Here is a 21,411-nt window from a genome sequence, read left to right as displayed (position 1 = left end):
ATTTCTTCGCCTAGTTTGCGAAGACCCAGACGACAGTGTTACCGGTGGGGTCTTCTTGGCAACCCTTGCAAATTTCTTCGCCTAGTTTGCGAAGACCCAGACGGCAGTGTTACCGGTGGGGTCCTCTTGGCAACCTTTGCAAATTTCTTTGTTGTTTGCGAAGACCCAAGCGATAGTGTTACCGGCGGGGTTCTTTTGGTTATCCTCGCAGAAATATGTATAAAAAAATAACAAGAATTCTAGTATTGAAGTGCAGAAACATAAAAAGCATTCAAAAGCCGGCTCAGCCGGTGAAAATGTTAATATTCAAAATAAAAATTATTACAGCTTAGCCCATCTCATCCGATGCTATTACAAGATAATGCAAGGCGCGCAGGCCGGGAAGTAGTTGCTACTCCAGGCGAACAGTGAACCGGTCCTCTTCCGGTTGGTTCTGGGTTGGATCAGGGTGAGCGGCTGCGTCGGCTTCAGGAACAACTTCTTCCTCTTCAGCAGCCTCCGCCTGCCGTCGCACAATCTCCTCCCTAACCCAAGCGTCATAGGGTCCGGGCCCCGGCTCATTCGCCTCCTCGGCCAGAATGGCAAGATCAGAATATTTGAAGGCGAGTTCCCAGACGGTGAAGTCCGCCTCCGGGTGAATGAGGGAAAACGCCCGTTGCATCCGGTTTGCACAGTCATGCTCATTCTCTTCAATGAGCCTCTCCTGCTCCGACTCCAAGGTGGCCTTGAAGTTCTCATTGGCAGCAGCCGCCTCTTTGCGCAGGCGCTCATTCTCTTTGGCAAGGCGGCCATTTTCAGTCTCCGCCTTGCTCAGCCGTTGGAGGGGCTCTTTCTGTTCCTCCAACTTTTTATTGGCATCATCCAGGGACGCGTGCAGTTGGTCAACTTGGTTTTTCAGCTGATCAATCTGCTGTTGGAGGGCCTTGGTCTTCCCCGCCTGTTCCATGCGTATAGATTTAGATTCTAAGCCATGCATGTACAAAGAGTAGTCAGCAACATTATGGGCGTCATCAACAGCCCGTTTGCTTCTCCTTACCTCTTCAGACTTGCGGGTATAAGCTCGTTTGAGCCCCTCTACGCGCAGCATAGCCTGTAAAAATACAGCCGGTTAATACTGCATATTTAAAAATGCACATCAAGAAAATTACCGCATGGTTGTTGGAGCATACGTCGGCCAGGTCGACCAGCACCCGGTCGGCATTAAAGGAGTTGATCCCAGGGATCGCCTCCTTCTCGTCCCTGGGGACGGCTTTCAGCATGGCCCAGGCATATTGTGCCCCGTCCGGCCAGCGGGGAGAATTATCTGCACCAGAAACAGACGGTGAGAAACTCGCATATGCTCTGCCTATAGATTGCCGGCTGATTGGAGAATCCCCCGGCTGCGATCGAGACTTTGAATAAGACTTGACCCGCATGGGCAGGTCAAGCAATGTAAGGTCGAAGTTACCTTGGCGGCCCAAACGGCCTTCAGAGGGACCGGTTGCGGTCCTCAATGGGATGGCAGAAAGCACATCCGCAGATCCAGGCCCGCCTGGGACCTTTATTGATTTGCCGCCGGTAGTTTGCCGGTCGGCTGTCTTCTGCACCTTGGATGCAGACTCTTGTTGGGTCGGCGGAGGCCTGACCTGTTTTTGAAGGGACCGGGGCATCTGCTTCCCGTCCTGTAAACGAGAAAAATATAAGTTATGGGATAAAAGGATTGAAATAAACGAGAAGGATCAGACGGTTATACCTTCCTCGCCGCCTGGGCAGCAAGTTTTTTCTCGAGATTGGCTTTCCGGATGTCGGCAGCCGACCTAGCCGGTGTCTTCTCGGAGGGCAGCATTTTCTTGGCTTCTTCTGCAGAGGAAGGCACACGGTTAGAATAATAAATAAGCAAGGAAATAAAAGCATCCGGTTCAAAAGAAACCGGCTGAGTTCCGAATACATACGTTTTTTAAACATGCTGCTTAGACCACAAGCGGACAAGAAGCATTCGTCCCTAAAAAATTCATGTTTGGGCACCCAGTTTCTAGGTACCCTTACTATCTCTCCGGATGAGAGGGTGTCAGGAACTAACTCAAAAAACCCGGAGTCAAGGATGGTCTCTCTATCATCCTCCGGGACAGGGGGCAGGCAGCACTTGGTCCCCAAGAGTTCTGGTTTCCGGTTGTAGATCCGGAATTCTCTGTTCTCTGTCGTAGTTGGGGCCTTAACCAAGTAGAACCGGTGCTTCCAGTTCGACCATTTGGATGGCTTGTCCAAGGTCATAAGGTACTTGGGCTGGGTGGTCAAGGTATACCAGGCTCTCCAGCCGCCTGGGCTCCTACTCAAGTAATGCATGTGGGCAAACGCCTCCCAGCCGGGGTTGAGGCCCTCCATCTCGCAGGCGGCGATATACCCTAAAATATTTACCCATGAGTTGGGGGTTAATTGCCAGAGACCTAGGCCATACCCCCTAAGTATGGCTTTTATTGTGTCGTGGAGAGGGAAGCGGACTCCGGCCACGAAGGCCGCCTCGTAGCACCCGAACCAAGCGTTCGCGTTCGGTTGTCCATCCTCCCACCATATTGTTCCCAGAGCAGCCGGGATTTTTATTGTATAGTCACCCCCCAACGGCCGCCGTTTGATAAAATCTGGCAGCGCAGCCCGCATGAGCTCGCGGTCCTTAGAGGAGACGGCGATCATGAGAGGATCGTTCCTATTATCCCAAGAAGGCTGCTACTGCTACTTTGAACGTGACCGGCATCAGAGCCGGCTGGGGAGTTGGAGACCTCCTTATCAGAGCCTACCTGCTCTCTGGTCTCCTGGAGGGGAGCAGTCTCTTCGTTTAAAATGCTATCACCCGGGGTGCTAGGAGCGCCCCTGGGTGAGCCTCTCTGCTCTACCTCTCCTTGCTCTACTTCACCGCCTGAAGCTGGGACCTCAGGCGGCTGCTCATCTGAGCTCCCACTTCTGTAGTTGGGATCTCTGGCAGTAGACCGGATTCTGGCCATTGTGTCCTGCACAGACACAGAGTCGGTCGATATGGGTGTTGAAAAAGGGTTGTACCAAAGAACAGAGGCGGCAGACCCAGTTCTAGACTCAGCCGTACTAATAAACCGGCTGAGTTCACAACTAGGTTCCGGGTATGGGTATAAGGGGTCCATCTACTTATGGGACCAATGAACAAAAATGCGAGTAAAAGACTCAAACGGAAATACATGAAAAAGCTAGAAAGAATAGAGACGGTACCTAGAAGAAAATCTGGAAATTCTTTGGGATGCTTGCGAAGACGCAGGCGGTTCAAAATCCGGCTGGGTTTCTCTGATTACCCTCTCGAAAACCTTTGGCTAGCTTGCAACGACCCAGACGGTCTGTAGACCGGTTGCTCTCAACGAATCTCAACTCCGAATGCTCTCAACTCTCAAATTGCCGGCTGCTCTCAAATTTCCAGTAATTTGGCAAAGTTTGTAAATGAGAGCTCGGGGGACATCTTCTCCTATTTATAGAATTTGTCCCAGAAGGTGAAAAGTCGTGACTCTTCGCCTTCTGCTTTTCCATCCTCCAAAAAGAATCTGAAGAGTTGTAAAAAAAAAAAAAAAAAAAAAAAAAAAAAACCTTTCACCGGCGCCACGTGGCACCCTGCCACGTCAGCACCAGTGAGGGGCAAATGTTTGGGGTAAAAATACCCTAAACACGTGGCCCAATGGCCTAGTGACACGTGGCATCCAGCCGTTGGTCAGCAGGGCTCCAATCCTCTGCTGACACGTGTCCTCTAAACCCTAAAAGGGAAACCATCCCTTCTCCACTATAAATAGTGGAAGGACCCTCATTAAAAGAGGGCTGGAACATTTGTTGTTCACATTGAATACTCCTCAAAAAGAAAAACACTTACCCCGAGCAATATTAATTGCAGAATTCTCCCATTACGCGAGAAGTAACTTCTACATTACGTGCATTCTACCTCCCGTATCTTTACTAACTTGATCGTCGGAGGCGGAGCTCCTACCCCCAGGAGTCTTCGTGATTTTGCAGGCACAGGCGTCGAAGGGCATTCTTGGAATTGTAACTCTCCCGCAGGACACATCAAAAAACCCCGAAACAACCGTAAAATTGTTATAGCTACTCTTAGATTGATAGTCTAACATCGAGTTTACGTCAGAGGGTACGATTGATTAAACAACTTAAGTTAGAGGGCACAACTTGTAATTTTGAAAAAGCATGGGCACACCTTAGAAACTCAACAACCTTAAGGGCATAGCTTAGAAAAACCCCTAAAAAGAATTATTAGTATTTTTTTATCTTTAAAAAAAAAAAATTAAAGAAGACTTATTAGTAAATTTTTCCTGAAAAAATGAAAAAAATTAAAGAAGATATAATATCCAACCCATTTGAACAATAAATTGTCCTTCTCCCGAGAAACAAAAATAGTTTCCACCCAAATTAAAAAATTTACTTGTATTATAATAATTAAATGGACTCGTGAAACCCACTTTTTTTTAAAATATATATATATATATATATATATATATATATATATATATATATATATATATATATATATATATATATATATATATTATACACAAATTACATTTGTTACACATGGTATTATTTTGATGATAACTTGTACTGTGTTCATTGTATAGTATGTGAACTTATATTATATTCTTGAATTGGCTTAAAGCAAATTGACAAAAGCATATATAGAGGTGACCAAAACTATACCACAAATATAAATCATGCACTTACTAACAGACATTTGTGGTCGGATAACGTCGCAATCTAAAGGGAGATGCAAGCAACATCCATGCAAGTTCCCTATACAATCAATAAAGGGGCCTAGCTACAATAACCTTACCTTACATAAGCCACATGATTGGATCCATCTTTTGTGAACTTTTCTAATCCTTTTTTCAATAAAATAAAATAAAATAGAGAAAACAAAAAAACATTTTCACACTTTAATTATTATATGTGTGTGGCCAGCCACTATAGGGTTATTTCGTGAGTGTTATAAGGATTGCTCGGTCAGTATTATAAGGGTTAATATGTTAGTGTTATAAAGGTTATTCCGTCAATGTTATGAGGTTACTCGGTCAGTGTTACATGAATTATTCGACCAGTGTTATAGGGGTTACTTTGTTCTTTTATATATTGTCACAAAGTGTGGCCAACCGCATACGTACAACACGCGTTTTACGTGCAGAGAATTATTATTTGATATTGTGTATTTCCCCACCTCTAAAAAGCACTCTTTTTAATTTAACTACTACTTTTGTTTTGTTTTGTTATTTATTTAACCACCTCAAAAAAAATAAAATAAATAAGACCTCTGTTGAGGTTTTGAGTGTCACATAGTTCTTAAGACATCAATTTGTGCTCAAAATTGTCAAAAAATAAATTATATCGGTTTTCGCAGTACAAAATATATTTCTTAGCTTGCAAAACGAGATAGTTCCGATAATTTTTTTGGCCTTAAACTAATTCCTAAAGAGTCAATACAAAATGATCCGTAAAACCTTAACTTAGCAAATTTTTAGAAATCGAGTAATGTTTTTTATAGAAATGAAATTGGACGGTAGTTGTAAAATCTATTGATTATTTATTTTATTTTTTAAAAAAAAATTATTATTATTATTAGTATTGTTGTTGTTGGTTGAATGAATTGACCAAATAATAACTAGGCCGAATAGATCTCAAATATCAAAACTTAAAACCCTATAAATTTATAATCTCCACTTTGATTCTTTAAGATGATTAGAATCTAAATTAAAGCACCTATAAAGGAGTATAGATAAAAATAAATATGGTGTACGTACTACATATCAAGAATGTAAAAGCAACTTAATCTATTTAGCTAAGTTAACTAATTAAATTATCTAATGTACGTAGAGCTGTTTAAAATGGTTGTATACTTGTATTATAAGATTGTACGATTTGGACTATTGAATAATATTTCAATCAATACATGAAATATGTAAAGTGACAAACTTTTAAAGTGTAATCTTCTTCACAGATTTGGATAGCTTTCAATAGGGTTTTAACTAGTATTATATACAATTTAGTAATAGGATTTTTTTTTTTTTTTTAAAAAAAAAAAAACATAATTACATATTTATTAAAAAATAATAATTAGAAATAGTCCACCAAATGAAAGGCTCAAGAACCTCACTCTATACTTGTAAAATGTCTAGCTACACCAATAAGTCTTAGTCAGCTTCCACTTTTGACCCTCACATTAAACCTTATATATACCAACAAAACCCTCAAAAAATATTTATGCATGCAAGTTTAATTAGTTATTATAGTTTTAGCTAGAGAATTTATTTATTTTTTATTTAAAACTAACCATGAATTCAAGTGATCAAGTAACGTCGGCTCCTCAAGAGCTCCGATGGTTCTTTTCCCAATCGCCGTTGCTCGGCGAATCAGTCGGGTTATGGTCCGATGACACCCCCATAACCATTCACGTAATGACACCTATATCCAGCCCCATGAAAACGGGTGTTGCAACAACCATGCATGATAATGTTGTTACAAATAATGTTGTTGATCCACAAGAAGAGTGGCTTCCTATCACTGAATCTAGAAATGGTAACGCCTTCTATGCCGCCTGTCATACCATTTCTTCTGGCATCGGTTTTCAAGCGCTTATGCTTCCCTTAGCCTTCGTTTCCCTTGGATGGTAAGTTTAATTTTGTTTTTTTTTTTTTTTTTCACTTCTTAAGTAATCTATACATCTTCAATTAGTTTGTTTAGAATACTTTTCTTTTTTTAAAGCGTTCAAAACATGTATTACTACTTTCTTAAAAAAAAAAAAAATAAAAAATAAAAAAATAAAAAAATTCTACGAGTACATAGTTCTGTTCTCATGTTCAAATGGTAGGTAGCACAGTGGCAAGATGGGTTTATACTCGTCAATAAGAAAAATTTGCTAGATGAGTCCGGCTTCACAAAGTTAGTGGAATCTAATTTATCATAAAATATCTACCTAACATTTTCCTTACAAAAATAATTTTGGACCTTTGTTTTGGTACAATTTGTCATATGTATGTTACCATAGTTTACAACACTTGATTCCATGGCCTATGAGAACTTCTTAGACGTTATGATGTAAATATAAAACACAAAATATCGACTTTTAGAATATTCACGCACTTCTCCTTTATTTGCGTAGAATTAATTGATAATAAATTGATTATCATATCAAACATTAGCTCAACTATTAAGCAACTATATGCATAGTGTTTGAAAATAATTGTGAAAAAAAACCCAAATAAAAAAATAAAAAACCCAAATAAAAAAGGGATCTTAATTTAGACACATGGCAGCAACGAATTAGAATGATTGGTACGTACAGAAACATGTCGTGCCTTAAATAGTAAGAAAGATATTATCCATATGTGGAGATCGAAACCTCCTTTAACCCCTTTTTTTTTTTTGTGTGAGTTTATATGGATATTAATAGTAAGTAACTAATCAATCTATCATAAACCAGTCTTTATTTACGCACATAAAGTGTAAAGCTTCGATCAATATGGTTTCGTTTCATATTTACATGTTATGATACGACAATTTCTTACCATCTCATATAAGAATGTGCCATATAGTAGGCTTAGTAGCCAAATCCGATATACCTCTTTTTTTATTATTATTATTTAACAAAAGGTATGTAAATGTAAGTTTACCGTGTAATATTTTTTGTCTGTTTACTTAACAGGATATGGGGCATTACATGTCTTTCATTAGGTTTCATATGGCAGTTGTATACGACGTGGTTGCTAATCCAATTGCATGAATCAGAGAACGGCACACGCTACAGTAGATACCTCCGGCTATCTATAGCAGCCTTTGGTGAGCTTAGATTCACTCTACTAGATACACATTTGATAGAACGAAATTTCTTAAAGTATATTTGTTATCACTTTTATTATCTATAAAAGAAGACGTACAAGTAATAAATTATAAAGAATACTTCATATGTTGTAGTAATTGCGAGTACTAGAATTAAAGCATGTTACAAAAAAGTTTGTTTCCTTTGCATACAAGATAAACCTAAAAATATGAATATAATTGCATTAAAAAGACCATGTGACTTTTCTATTAAACATCTTTGAAATATTTTTCAACGTATTACTATACTCCAAATGTGCTCTTATATTTTATTGCTTTTCATACTTTATTAGTCAAAAGAACACTATTAAAGATGTAATTAAACAAAGTAACTTTCTTTATAATGTAGGAGAAAAGCTTGGGAAACTTCTATCCTTGTTTCCAATCATGTACTTATCAGGTGGCACGTGTGTGGCTCTGATCATGTTTGGAAGTGGGACCATCAAGATTTTCTACCAAACAGTTTGTGGGCCCAATTGCAAGGAGGCTAACCCATTAACCAATGTTGAATGGTACATGGTCTTCACTTCTTGTGCTGTCAAAAAAGTTAATTCTGCCTTAATAGCCCCTCGGCCATTTATTCCTGATAATGCTCCTGAAGATGAATTAGCTTACTTGAATAGTGAAATCGAAACCTCGAATGAAACTGACTTCGTGTGCAAAAACTATATACTTAATGGTCTGTCTGATAACCTCTATGACTATTATAATATGGAAAATACTGCTAAGGATTTGTGGGATGCCCTACAAAAAAAGTATGATACTGAAGAAGCAGGTGCCAAAAAGTATGCTGTCAGTAGGTACCTAAAATTCCAGATGACTGATGATAAGTCCGTGGAAGTGCAGTCTCACGACCTTCAGAAAATTGCCCATGAGATAATTTCCGAAGGTATGGCCCTTGATGAACAATTTCAAATTGCTGTTATTATTGACAAGTTGCCTCCTTCCTGGAAAGATTTCAAAAATAATCTCAGGCATAAGACTAAGGAATTCTCCTTAGAGAGTTTGATCACTCGGCTACGTATAGAAGAAGAATCCAGAAAACAGGATCTAAAGGAAGAGATTTTACAAATCTCTGCTAATAATGCTCCTAGGCGATCTGCTGCAGTACTTAAACCTGCTGGTAAGAATTTCAAACCTCAGAACCGGAAGAATAACTTCAATAAACCGAATGTTCAAAAGAACAATGGAAGACAACAGTCACAACCCCCTAAGAATGGTACTGGTCAATTTCTGTGCTATCGGTGTGGAAAACCAGGCCATATGGCACGAAAGTGCAGGAACATGCCTAACCCTGTGCCAGCGCAGGCTAGCATGATTGAAGAGCCTTTTGTGGCTATGATTACTGAGATCAACCTTACTGGTGGATCAGATGGGTGGTGGATAGACACTGGTGCCACACGCCATGTCTGTTATGATCGTCGAATGTTTAAAACATACACTGAAAAGACCGATGATAAGAAAGTACTGTTGGGTGATTCCCATTCCACTAACATTGCTGGTGTTGGAAATGTTGAGTTGAAGTTTACTTCTGGCAGGACTCTCATTCTGAAAGATGTGTTACACACTCCGGAAATGAGGAAGAATTTAGTTTCTGGTTTTTTGCTTAATAAGGCTGGTTTTATACAAACCATAGGTTCTGATTTGTTTACTTTAACTAAGAATGGAATATTTGTAGGAAAAGGATATGCTACTGATGGCATGTTCAAACTGAATGTTGAAGTTAATAAAATTTCTAATTCTGCTTATATGTTGTGTTCTACTATTAATGTTTGGCATACTAGACTTTGTCATGTGAACAAAAGACTCATAAAAAATATGAGCAATTTAGGCCTTATTCCAAATATCTCTCTCAATGACTTTGACAAATGTGATTCTTGTAGTCAGGCTAAGATTACAAAAACTCCTCATAAATCAGTGATTAGAAATTCAGAACCATTAGACTTAATTCATTCGGATATTTGTGAACTAAATGGGACGTTGACCAGAAATGGACAACGATACTTTATCACCTTTATTGATGATTGTTCTGATTATACTTGTATTTATTTGATGAAAAATAAGAGTGATGCTTTTGAAATGTTTAAGTTGTTTGTAACAGAATTTGAGAATCAGTTTAACAAGAAAATAAAAAGATTACGAAGTGATCGTGGAACTGAGTATGGTACTGATGCTTTTGTAGAATTTTATAATTCACATGGTATCATACATGAAAGGACAGCTCCTTATTCCCCAGAAATGAATGGAAAGGCTGAAAGGAAAAATAGGACCTTTACAGAATTAGTAGTTGCTATTTCCTTATATTCTGGTGCTGCTGATCATTGGTGGGGTGAAATTCTACTAACTGTTTGTTATGTCTTAAATCGTATTCCAAAGACTAAGAGTAAGGTTTCTCCCTATGAAATACTTCGTAATAAACGACCTAACATTTCTTATTTCAGAACTTGGGGTTGTCTAGCATATGTTAGGATTCCTGATCCTAAAAGAGTCAAATTAGCTAGTAGAGCTTATGAATGCGTATTCATTGGATATGCTATTAACAGTAAGGCATATAGATTCTTTGATTTAAATGCTCGTGTAATTATTGAATCTAATGATGTTGATTTTTATGAGGACAGGTTTCCTTTTAAATCTAGAAATAGTGGGGGCACGTCCTCCTCTATTATTCCTAAAGACAGGTCTAACTCACAAGACTTGGATGCTGAACCCGAACTAAGAAAGAGCAAGCGGGCTAGAGTAGCAAAAGACTTCGGCCCAGACTTTGTAGTTCTGAATGTAGAGGAGGATCCTTCTACCCTCCAAGAAGCTCTAACCTCAGTGGATGCAGATTTATGGCAAGAAGCCGTGAACGACGAAATGGACTCACTTGAGTCTAATCGAACTTGGCATCTAACTGAGTTGCCACCAGGTTGCAAGTCAATTGGTTGCAAATGGGTCCTAAAAAGAAAGCTGAAAGTTGATGGGACCATTGATAAGTTCAAAGCCCGTTTAGTAGCTAAAGGCTACAGACAAAGGGAGAATGTTGATTTCTTTGATACCTATTCACCTGTAACTAGAGTAACATCTATTAGAGTATTAATATCTCTTGCTTCTGTTTTTAATCTTGTAGTACATCAAATGGATGTGAAGACTGCATTCTTGAACGGTGAATTGGAAGAAGAAATCTACATGGATCAACCGGAAGGATTCGTTGTTCAAGGAAAAGAGCACCTGGTATGTAAGCTAGATAAATCTCTTTATGGTCTCAAACAAGCACCTAAACAATGGCATGAAAAATTTGATAACTTAGTCATCTCACATGGTTTTAAGATAAATGGTAGTGACAAATGCATATATGTAAAATTTGAGAATGACATATGCACTATAATTTGTCTATATGTGGATGACTTGTTAATTTTTGGCTCGAACGTTCATGCTGTGAATGATGTAAAGCTATTGTTGAATGCTGAGTTTGATATGAAAGACCTAGGAGAGGCTAATGTAATCCTTGGAATTAAGATTACTAGGACAGAAAATGGAGTTTCTTTGGATCAATCTCATTACATTGAGAAGATCCTAAAGAAATATAGTTACTTTGACTGTAAACCTGCTAGTACACCTTATGATTCCAGTGTTAAATTATTTAAGAACACTGGTGATGCCGTAAGGCAATCGGATTATGCGAGCATCATTGGCAGCCTTCGGTATGCCACTGATTGTACTAGACCCGACATTGCCTATGTCGTGGGATTGTTAGGCAGGTTTACTAGTTGTCCTGGTAATGAGCATTGGCATGCTATTGAAAGGGTCATGAGATACCTTAAGAGGACCATGAACCTAGGGTTGCATTATGAAAGGTTTCCAGCTGTACTAGAAGGCTATAGTGATGCTGACTGGAACACCTTATCAGATGACTCTAAGGCTACTAGTGGATATATTTTTTCTATAGCCGGTGGAGCTGTATCTTGGAAGTCTAAGAAACAGACTATTTTGGCTCAGTCCACCATGGAGTCAGAAATGATAGCACTAGCTACGGCTAGTGAAGAAGCAGGTTGGTTAAGAGGCCTGCTAGGTGAAATTCCCCTATGGGAAAAGCCATTACCGGCTGTCTTGATCCATTGCGATAGTACCGCGGCTATTGCAAAAGTTCAGAACCGTTATTACAACGGTAAGAGACGACAAATACGTCGTAAGCACAGCACTGTGAGAGAATATCTCTCTATCGGAGCTGTTAGAGTGGATCACGTACGCACTGAGAATAACTTGGCTGATCCTTTGACGAAAGGATTAGCTAGGGAGAAAGTCCATTTTTCTTCTAAGAAAATGGGACTATTGCCATTGAAATGAACCACACATAATGGTAACCCAACCTATGAACTGGAGATCCCAAGAAATAGGTTCAAAGGGTAATAACAAGTTATGGTGTGTTATGAGTTGAATATGTTCAAAAGACATAATTTCCTGAAGCGATCAAGGATGAGTTAATAGGAACTCTTAATGAAATCTATACTCCAATTTGGAGTGGAGTACCAAGCTACAGGAGTACTCTTGATAGATTCACCTATGTGAATGTGGAAGTTAGGCCGCTTCCTATGAAATGTGTGGCAGCATTTCTAGAGCATTCACTACACTGGGATAGACGTGCATGGCCGAAATAGCACGGGTCTAGAACAACACCAAGAGTAGGTTGTGTGGGGTACGTTGTCAGAGATAGGGTTCAAAACTTCGAGTCACCCTTGTTGAATCTGAATCGTACTCACTACGTCGAAGTTCAAGTTGAAAAACACTTCTGTTTATGCGCAACCTATATATGTATGGATTCTGCTCGAAAATGTTTTCAAAAAAATTCAAGTGGGGGATTGTTGGAACAACAAGTGTGTAGTGTGTGAATTTTGTGAAAAACTCAAAGTCCCACATTGGTGGGAAATGAGAGTTTTACTCTCTTTATAATATAGAGAGTGGGCTAAAGGGGTGTGGCCCTTGGGCTACCCACATTTTGTGGAGAGGGAGGACCTATATGGTAAACCATCTATCACACACACGCGCGCCGAACCGAACCGAGCCGAGCCGGGCCGGGCCGGGTTGGGTTGGGTCGGGTCGGGTTTATTAAATAAACTTATTTTTTGGACAAGGCTAATTGCGTGATTAGTTCCTTGATTTTTGCTAAACGTTTTTGACTGATTGCATTTGACCGTTTTTATTCAAAACTGATTAATGGAGCGTTAATCATGCAAACGTTTTCACTGATTTTTTGCTAAACGTTTTGCCACGCATTAATCTTCTGTAACCGTTTTGAACGTTCAACTTATGACCGTTTTAATTGCGTGATTAGTGCCTAATTAAACAGCAGCAGTTACGTTGCAATTTTTCCTATAAAAGGCGTGTTGATTTCCTGTTTTTGATACACAAAAAATACGAACAGCAATCTTCTTCTCCTCTCTATTTTTCCTCACAAAAACAAAACCCTCGAGCAGTTTCTTTTCTTTTTGGGTGTTTAGTTGCCCGGTGGTTTTGTGCAGTTCCACCGGTATAATTTCAATAGAGAAAGGCTGTTTTATCCTGGGGAACATCCGGTTTAGTACGAACTGCTTGCACCTTTCCAGGGCAGTGCCGTGAATGTTCTAAAGAAAGCGACATAGTCCGCGACTCAGTCTATTTTTCGGTAACTTTGTTCTTACTGTTTTTGTTCCCGCAGTTCCGTTTATAACACTTTGTAACCAGATGAAATTTAACTCAGCCAATACAAGAACCTGCTTGAAGTCAACTTTCCCTTTTTGCTAATTTGGTTTTCTATTGCTATAGATTATACCTACAAATGAAGGGCTAATAAAAGTCATGTATGAATACCATGGGCACGACACTTCCAAGTTTCTACTGTGTCTCACAAGCCTGCTCATCGTGATTCATTGTCTCAGCTCGTTCCAAATATATGCAATGCCGGTGTTCGACAATTTGGAGTTCCGGTTCACAAGCAGCAAGAAGAAATCATGCCCTCGTTGGTTGAGATCAGGAATCAGGGCCTTCTTCGGATGCTTAACAGTCTTCATAGCATTTACAGTACCATTCTTGCCAAGTTTGGCAGGTCTTCTAGGAGGCCTAACTCTGCCTCTCGCCCTAGCATATCCCTGTTTCATGTGGATAAAGATCAAGAAACCCCGAGAGTTCGGCTTTATGTGGTACCTTAACTGGGGGCTAGGATGTTTTGGGATACTTCTGAGCATTCTGCTAGTGACTGGAGCCATATGGAGTATAGCTATCAAAGGGATGCCAGTCCACTTTTTTCAAGCCAGATGAGCAATAGGAAGATGTCCAAATTAGGCAGCAGAATACAGCTTGGCATAACCAGATATAACTGAGCATTGTAAATTTTAACACACCAGAATAACTTGCCCCTGGCTTATGTAATGTGCAGTGATGTGTACAAGTTCCACAATCTTACAGCCCTTTGTATGCAAAGTTCATGGACCATAGTAGCCACCCATAGTGTGTGTAAATGCCTCAATACCGACTGTCCAGATTTAATGCGACAATACTAGACCGCAGCACAGTATTTGCTTTGTGACACATTGCTTCATATAGCAGGCTTGAGATCTCTTGGCGGTCATCAGATTGACACAAATCACAACTACCATCTACTTTAGCTGCTTTAAATGAACTCCGATGCCAATAAAAAAAAAAGAGCAAAATTGAACAATAAAATTGGGTAAAATCTCACATTTTTACAGATGGAATATTCCTAAAGGACGTTACATTGATAATGGTAGAAGCATCCTTCGTTTCTTCTTACGTGCCAAACGTATTTGCTTTGTGACTTTCATGCACAGAAGTAGCAACAATGTGACACATAACAAAACAAACGCAAGTTGCACATGTCTGAAATACAGCGAGACTCCTGAGAAAACCAGGAATGCAAGAATGACGAGCTCCCAAATCACGAAGATCACTATATCCACCCTGCTAAAGAGAACCAAAGCCGTCTAAACAATCAGAAATTTCACAACGATTTGCAGGACGGTTGGGCAGAGGAGTAGTAACAGTTGAGAAAGTACAAATGCAAAATAAATAGATAAATAGCAATGAAAGCTACAAAGCAAGTGGCAGTATAGTCATCAATGACAATGAGGACTTTGACCTAAAGTAAAGAGATAATGCATTTTAAAACATGATAGGAAATAACTATGATAGGAAATTTGGCATATTGAAATAAAAATTTGGCATAGGCAAGATTCCAAGATGCTCTTCATAACAAAGAATGTGCATACAGTAAAGAGCACAATGCAAACATCCCATCCCACACAAAACTGAAAATAAACTTCTCCCTATGTTGTTTGTGTGCGTGTGTGTGAGTGAGTTAGACTTTCTGCAATAAATTTTTTTTTATTAGTTACACTTTCACTCCAACTCCGCCACTGAGTTCCCCCCGCCAGTCCCAAACTTGGATAAAGGAGGGTTACGGTAGGCCAGTGGCAGCCATTGTCAAACTTTTCACATCACATCACATGACCCACAATGATTGAGAGTAATACCTGGGAAGTACTCGTGTTGGTTCATGTAGCTGATCCCACTTATGGGATTAAGGCGTTCAAGCAAGCAAGCACACTTTTACTCCATAGTCAGCTTCTTTTTTATCTTTTTCTTTTTTTTGGGCTACACTGTTACATAATTAATATCCCATACAAACCCCTTCTCCTACTTATTTATTACACAAACCTAATTAGTTTCAAACTTTTTCCTACATTTTCTAACACGAACCTCACTTGCTATCCTCTCTATTAAATCCTACCCTCCTTGTGTTCTGTAGCCTACAGTTACTATAGCCAACAGAAAAAATCAAGAGAATATAAGCAATATACTTCTTGCATACCATAGTTATTTCCTATCATGTTTTAAAATGGAAACATATTGAAGACATTCTTTAAAAAATAAAATAAAAACGTGAACCTACTTTGAAGATGTTAATTTCACAAATCAATCAATCAATCAAAGCCTTAATCCCATAAGTGGGGTCGTGAACCAAAATTCACGAATCATTAGCAAGATAAATATAGAAGAGGTAGCTACTGACAATAGAAAATGGATAGACAACAATAATCGCAACTGTTAGTGGCCTTCTCAAAATCATTCCAACAGCCAAACTATTACATAACTTTGAATAATTCAATTATAAGCCTTATCTTTCCCAAAACTACCTGAGACCATTAGTATTGTTTAAGGAAAAAAATGACATCTTTGCTTTCTCTCTAGCTCACACACCCTGTCCCCCATGCCAAAACAACCATAGCACAAAACTTCACCACTCCCTACCCTAACCACTTAATTCTCTCTTCCCTTCTCTCCACCCCCTGCTACAAAATCCATAACCAAGAGCCTTTTTGACATATTATGCACCAGCAGCCAACTATCCAGTACCAAACTACTGCCATGGGCCCATGAACAAACCCCAGCAAGTGCAAAAATTTAAAATCCATAACTAAGAGCATTTTTGACATATTCAGCACCAGCAGCCAGCCATCCAGTACCAAACTACTGACATGGGCCCACGAACAAACCCTAGCCAATATCCACCTTTTCTTCTGTTATGATCCCTTGGTTAAAAAGACATATGGTAGAGGGATGGGGAGGCAGGTAGGGAAATTTTGGAAGGTAGTTCGTAGAGTTCACAGCTGGAAAATGGATTGAGAAGCAATTTTTTGGCCTAGTAAAGGAACAGAAAGGCAAAGGGGAAAATGGATTGAGAAGCAATTGCTTAGTTAACATAAAGTTTGCAACACTGAAAAATTACAACTTCCGAGAAAATTTGAATTCCCACATATCATGGGAAGTTAATTACCTAACTCCACTTTGGTCATTCACAATTCACATGAAATGCGAATTCCCTTATGTGAACAAAACAAGTTTAGCAAACTCCTAGGAAATATAAGAAAGAAGTTATTAACAATGAAATATAAGAAAAAAGTTTTTAGCTATGAAATATAAGAAAGACGTTTTTTGCTATGAAATGCAAATTACCATAGCTCATTCCTAAATGCAACCAAATAAGAACTTTGACTACTATAGGAAGTGTAGAACAATAGTTGGGACTTGGGACTACTGTAAGCTATTCAATTGATAGGGTTGTTTTGAGAAGAGCAATAATAGTTAATACTATGTATTACTTAAGTTAATATTTCATATAAGTTAGTGCTATAAAAAATAAAATCAAAGAGACTTGACTCTCATCATCTTATCTAGAATTAGTTACCTACAAAACAATCAGCCAGATAATCAAGCATGCAATTACACTCTATTAGTGCGTGGGAAACTATTGATTGATATTCCAAAACCTATGCCATAACATTTCTATCTGCCATGGACGTGTATAAAATTCAAGCCCAAAATTCATTTTAGGAAAATCTTCACTACGGATGATAGACAATTTGGGGAAAAAAAAAAGGAAAATAAAGAAATAAAAAAACACTCAAAGTCGAGCAGCATCCCAAAGTTTAAATCCCTCACATTTCTATATTTAGCGATTCCCCAAAATTTGAATTCCTCACATTTCTAATTATATCCAACCCCTATCTATCCTAGGGGTCAGATAGAATTAGTCAAATCACCACACCGGTTGGCACCGGCAATACAACTCTACTAAATTTAAAAACAGAAATACCATTAGGAATAATTGAGAGGAACCTTGGATCAATAACACCAAGGGTTAGGGAGGTGAACTCAACCTAAGAACACTCAAAGTGTTTGATTATATTTCATTAGCAAAAGCTGGAGTTTTTACGATTTATATCCATCACTATATATAGCCTTATTTTGGATACTATTACAACAATCTAATTTAATGCAAGCTGCAGAGTTTAAATTTTATTGTTAAAAATTTGACATTGCAACATGAAGGTATGGATGCCAACATGAAAGGCTTCTAGAGTTAGTCAAACTTTGTTAAACTCCCTCACTTGGATGCCTTTGCTTTTTTTCAATCTCATAATATGGGGACAAGTCACTAGCAGAAATGATGTATTCCCAGTAGCTCGATCTTATATGCATTTTCTCCAATCCTTTCTAGCACATTTATGCAATTAATGAATCGCGTATTTCGGGGTTCCGCCCTTCTATTGGCATGTTCATAGTTGTTTACTATGATGACATCCTTGCGTATAGAAGAAGAGCATATGGAGCATCTGCAACAACTTTTTCAAGTCCATCATGAACAAAAGTTGTATGCCAATTTAAGGAAATGCCACTTTCTTACAACCAAGGTGGCATTTCTTGGATATATTGTTTCTAGCAACGAGATTGAGATAGATACTAGCAAGGTCGAAGCTGAGATGACCAATAGCTTTCTTAACTAATGAATCAAAGCACAAGTACTTAACATACAAAACATAATTTTATGAACTGGTACGAACCCTAGAGCCATTATCCTTTGGCTAAAGAGTTTATGCTCTACTTTGATCAAGGGTCAATGAGCAGTCACCGCCAATTCCATTGACAAGAAGGTTACTTATTCAAAGGAAATCAATTTGCCAAGATGTTCACTATGCGAGATGGTACTACATGAATGACATGCTGGCCATTTTGGTCGGGATAAGACATTAGGCATTGCAACAAAGAATTCCTATGCAAGGAATTAATATTTGGGAGAAGACCATATTAGTCATAGTCTACTAGTAGTGATTTGGGGAATAAGTTAGAAGTTTGTTAGGAGAGATTTTCTATAAATAGGCCTCATTAGGAGGAAGAAGGATACGTTGAATATTGTGAGGTTTGTTATTGAGAGAGAGTGAGTCTCTCAAAAGCTCATACTTGTAGAGAATACACCTCTCAAAAGTAGAATTATCATTTAATCTAGTGTAATTCTCATCTTAATACTATAATCGTCATCAATCTACTTATTTTTTTCCATCATGTCAGTGCCTAGCATTCTATTGGCAACACATGGTTTGTGACATTTACTGACATGTCAAGTGATGTCGAGCGTATGTTGCCAAGGCTCGTGGTCAAAACACTGATCTCTATACAACATTGCTTATGGCCAATGCTCCTTGGGAAGATGTTAGTATGGATTTTGTTGTCTAGTGTTTAGCGCAACAAAGATTCCATCGTGGTTGTTGTTGATCGATTCTCGAAGATAGTTCACTTTGTTTCATGCAATAAGACTATTGATGACATGCCTCTACTTTCAAGAAATCTTACGTCTAAACAGAATCCCAAAGACCATCATTTCTAGTTTATGAGCCACGTTTGGCGAACCTTTGGTGAAGCTAGGGTTAATCAAACACTTTGAGTGTTATTAGATTGATTTCACCTCCCCATTGGTGGTGTTATTGTATCCAAGGTTCCTCTCAATTATTCCTAGTGGTGTTTCTATATCTAAGAATTAGTAATGTTGTATCATCAAAGTGGTGCTTTGGCTAATTCTATCGGACACCTAACTAAGTGTTCCACATAAATAAAACAAAAGACTTTTACCCATTTTATATGTGTCAAGTCCTTGTAAACTTTGATTATAGGAACCAAAGGTATGCACGCACATGGACTAAGTCAGGCAAGGACATGACGCACGTTCGCAGGTGTATTTTTACCGTTGGTTCGAATCATTTTGCCTTAATTGTAAGGCATCCACATTCAATATTTCAACGATTCGTGATTGTTACAGATTCCCCTTCTAATTGGTTACACTCCCTAAATTATGCTAGTCATTTTTCAGATTGGTATCGTTCCCCAAAATAGCTAGCCATTCTCCCTGATTAAAGCTAACTTGATAACCTTCACGATTAAGATTATACAAACCTAGCTTCTCTACAATGGAAAATACAACTTATTTTCATATTTAATGTCATTATCCTTATACACCGAACAGATGGAGTTGTGTATTGTGCATGGCAAATTGGACTTTATGGTCGCAAGTTATTTCACGCCAGAACATAATCAAATAGGATCGTTCGAATATTATTTGTTGTTAGCTATTACTTCTGACATTTTAAAAAGGCAATTAATGGGAATCAAATCAAAGACCTTCGTTTTGATTGCTATATGCACTTGACCACTGAGTCACTCTTCATAAATAAATTTTCAAGAAGGCAATTCACTTGGAACGGATATAACTTTTGCAATACGGTGGTAGTTGGCTTAGAAGGATCCCAAATTTCCATACGCACCACAATAATATAAGCACAAAAATGTTCATATTCTTGCACTTGATTAATAAAATTATTAACATCTGTCATATAAAATTCTAGCCAACAAGTCAATTACTATAGGCATATTTCTTGGTTCCAAAATCATTAGTATCATTCTAGGTTTTTAGGGCATCCCAAATATCAAATTAAAAAATCATCCAATACACTCCTCGAGCAATATAAAGTCTAATATAACCATATCCACAGATCACCAAAAAATATATACCCCAATCTATCGACCAAATATTCAAATTTCCTCAATCTCAACAAACCCTAAAAGTTTTCAATTTCACTCAAAACTAAAATTCTCAAGTTTTAAATCAAAAATAACACAAATCAAACAAAATATCGTTACAGATCTAAAAGAGAAACGAAATTCGCGATAAGATCATAAAAACCCAACACAAAAATAGAAAAATTTAAAATCGAAATTAAAGTGAGTAATCAATCAAAGAATGATACCTAGAAGTGAAATTGGAAGTGGAAGAGAAGAAAGAAGCAGAAGCCCAATCATGTTTGGATCGAACCTGGTACTCTCTGAGCTGCTCCGCTAGATTATGCCTCGTAATCATCCCTCAATATTCTCAATCCTCCTCAAAGATGAATCGAAGAGGAGAGAGAATGAAAAATTGTACGAGAATAAATTAGGGTTGTTGAAGATGGAGTTTCAGAGAAGAAGAAGAAGAAGGTCCGTTAATGGAGGTTTTGGGATCGCCGGAGAAGAAGATGCGCAAAGTGTGAAGAAAGCAGAAGAGAAGACCCAAACAGGAGAGAGAAAGAGAGAATCAGAATTCAGAAGTTTGATGTTTAAGGTGGGCCTTTGATTTACTAGCCCAATGGCCAAAATGTTTCATTCATTCGTCGTTAAAAGATTGTCTCAGATGTTAATTTTAAGTTTTTAAGAAGCAAGTGTAAATTTGTATATATATATGATATAATTGAAAGAATTATCGATGATGATAGAGATTTTTTGACACTCCAAACCCCAACAAATATATTAATAAGAGAATCAAGTTACATCGAGGGCAACAACACTACTAACGTAGGGTGGGACTTCTTCAATCCAAACCCGCATTTCACTAAAAGATCTACTAAGATTAGCAAGCTTATGGGCTACAATATTGCCTTTCCTACCAACATGGCTATAAGCTAAAAAGGAGCAGCGATTAGCAAACTTGCGAATGTCTTCAATAATTGTACCAACAACAGACGCGAACCTAGTACCCTTCACGAGCTTAAAGTATAGGCTTTGACAGTCCACTTCCAAAATCAGATGACGGAGGCCAGCATCAAGAGCAATTGAAATAGTTGAGATAATTTTTTAATTAAGGTGTCGAATAATCTTTTAAAATGTTCATTTAATATATGAGATAATTTTTTTAGAGATGTAAGAAATAGGTTAGTA

The 21,411-nt window shown here is 38.4% G+C and overlaps 3 protein-coding genes across 4 annotated transcripts; 1 reads left to right on the top strand and 2 right to left on the bottom strand.

The window, feature by feature from the left end:
- Positions 1–391: 391 nt before the first annotated feature.
- On the bottom strand, positions 392–1,087 carry LOC110699092 (tropomyosin-2-like). The gene has a single exon (XM_021876586.1). The coding sequence runs from the start codon at positions 1,085–1,087 to the stop codon at positions 392–394; it is 696 nt and encodes a 231-aa protein (XP_021732278.1).
- A 5,172-nt stretch (positions 1,088–6,259) lies between these two features.
- Positions 6,260–14,160, top strand: LOC110699091. The gene is made up of 7 exons (XM_021876585.1): positions 6,260–6,649; positions 7,685–7,818; positions 8,207–9,939; positions 10,108–10,181; positions 10,476–10,791; positions 11,836–12,081; positions 13,639–14,160. Exons 1-7 carry the CDS (start codon positions 6,315–6,317, stop codon positions 14,128–14,130), a joined length of 3,330 nt encoding a protein of 1,109 aa, XP_021732277.1. The 5' UTR covers positions 6,260–6,314; the 3' UTR covers positions 14,131–14,160.
- Positions 13,141–20,950, bottom strand: LOC110699062. Of its 2 annotated transcripts, none has more exons than XM_021876555.1 (2): positions 20,469–20,950; positions 13,141–14,793 (listed from the first exon to the last, which is right to left on the bottom strand). In XM_021876555.1, the coding sequence occupies exons 1-2, from the start codon at positions 20,576–20,578 to the stop codon at positions 14,583–14,585; spliced, it is 321 nt and encodes a 106-aa protein (XP_021732247.1). In that variant the 5' UTR covers positions 20,579–20,950; the 3' UTR covers positions 13,141–14,582. The 2 variants fall into 2 exon arrangements, 1 of the variants encoding a protein (XP_021732247.1); XR_002506841.1 differs by having other exon boundaries at positions 14,665–14,790; positions 20,469–20,601.
- Positions 20,951–21,411: the final 461 nt, after the last annotated feature.

Source organism: Chenopodium quinoa, unplaced genomic scaffold (assembly GCF_001683475.1).
Source record: "Chenopodium quinoa cultivar QQ74 unplaced genomic scaffold, ASM168347v1, whole genome shotgun sequence".
NCBI classification, from domain to species: Eukaryota; Viridiplantae; Streptophyta; class Magnoliopsida; order Caryophyllales; family Amaranthaceae; genus Chenopodium; species Chenopodium quinoa.
Note: the sequence above shows the minus strand (reverse complement) of the source record. Positions and strands in the feature narration are given on the sequence as shown.

Excerpts from the sequence above, each read along its gene's own strand:
- LOC110699092 (XM_021876586.1), bottom strand. The coding sequence starts at position 1,087 with ATGCTGCGCGTAGAGGGGCTCAAACGAGCTTATACCCGCAAGTCTGAA.
- LOC110699091 (XM_021876585.1), top strand. The coding sequence starts at position 6,315 with ATGAATTCAAGTGATCAAGTAACGTCGGCTCCTCAAGAGCTCCGATGG. Across the intron at positions 6,650-7,684 it reads GCCTTCGTTTCCCTTGGATG|GATATGGGGCATTACATGTC; the intron begins GTAAGTTTAATT and ends TTTACTTAACAG. Across the intron at positions 10,792-11,835 it reads AGTCAATTGGTTGCAAATGG|TCCACCATGGAGTCAGAAAT; the intron begins GTCCTAAAAAGA and ends ATTTTGGCTCAG.
- LOC110699062 (XM_021876555.1), bottom strand. The coding sequence starts at position 20,578 with ATGATTACGAGGCATAATCTAGCGGAGCAGCTCAGAGAGTACCAGGTT. Across the intron at positions 14,794-20,468 it reads ACTTCCAATTTCACTTCTAG|CAGGGTGGATATAGTGATCT; the intron begins GTATCATTCTTT and ends GGTTCTCTTTAG.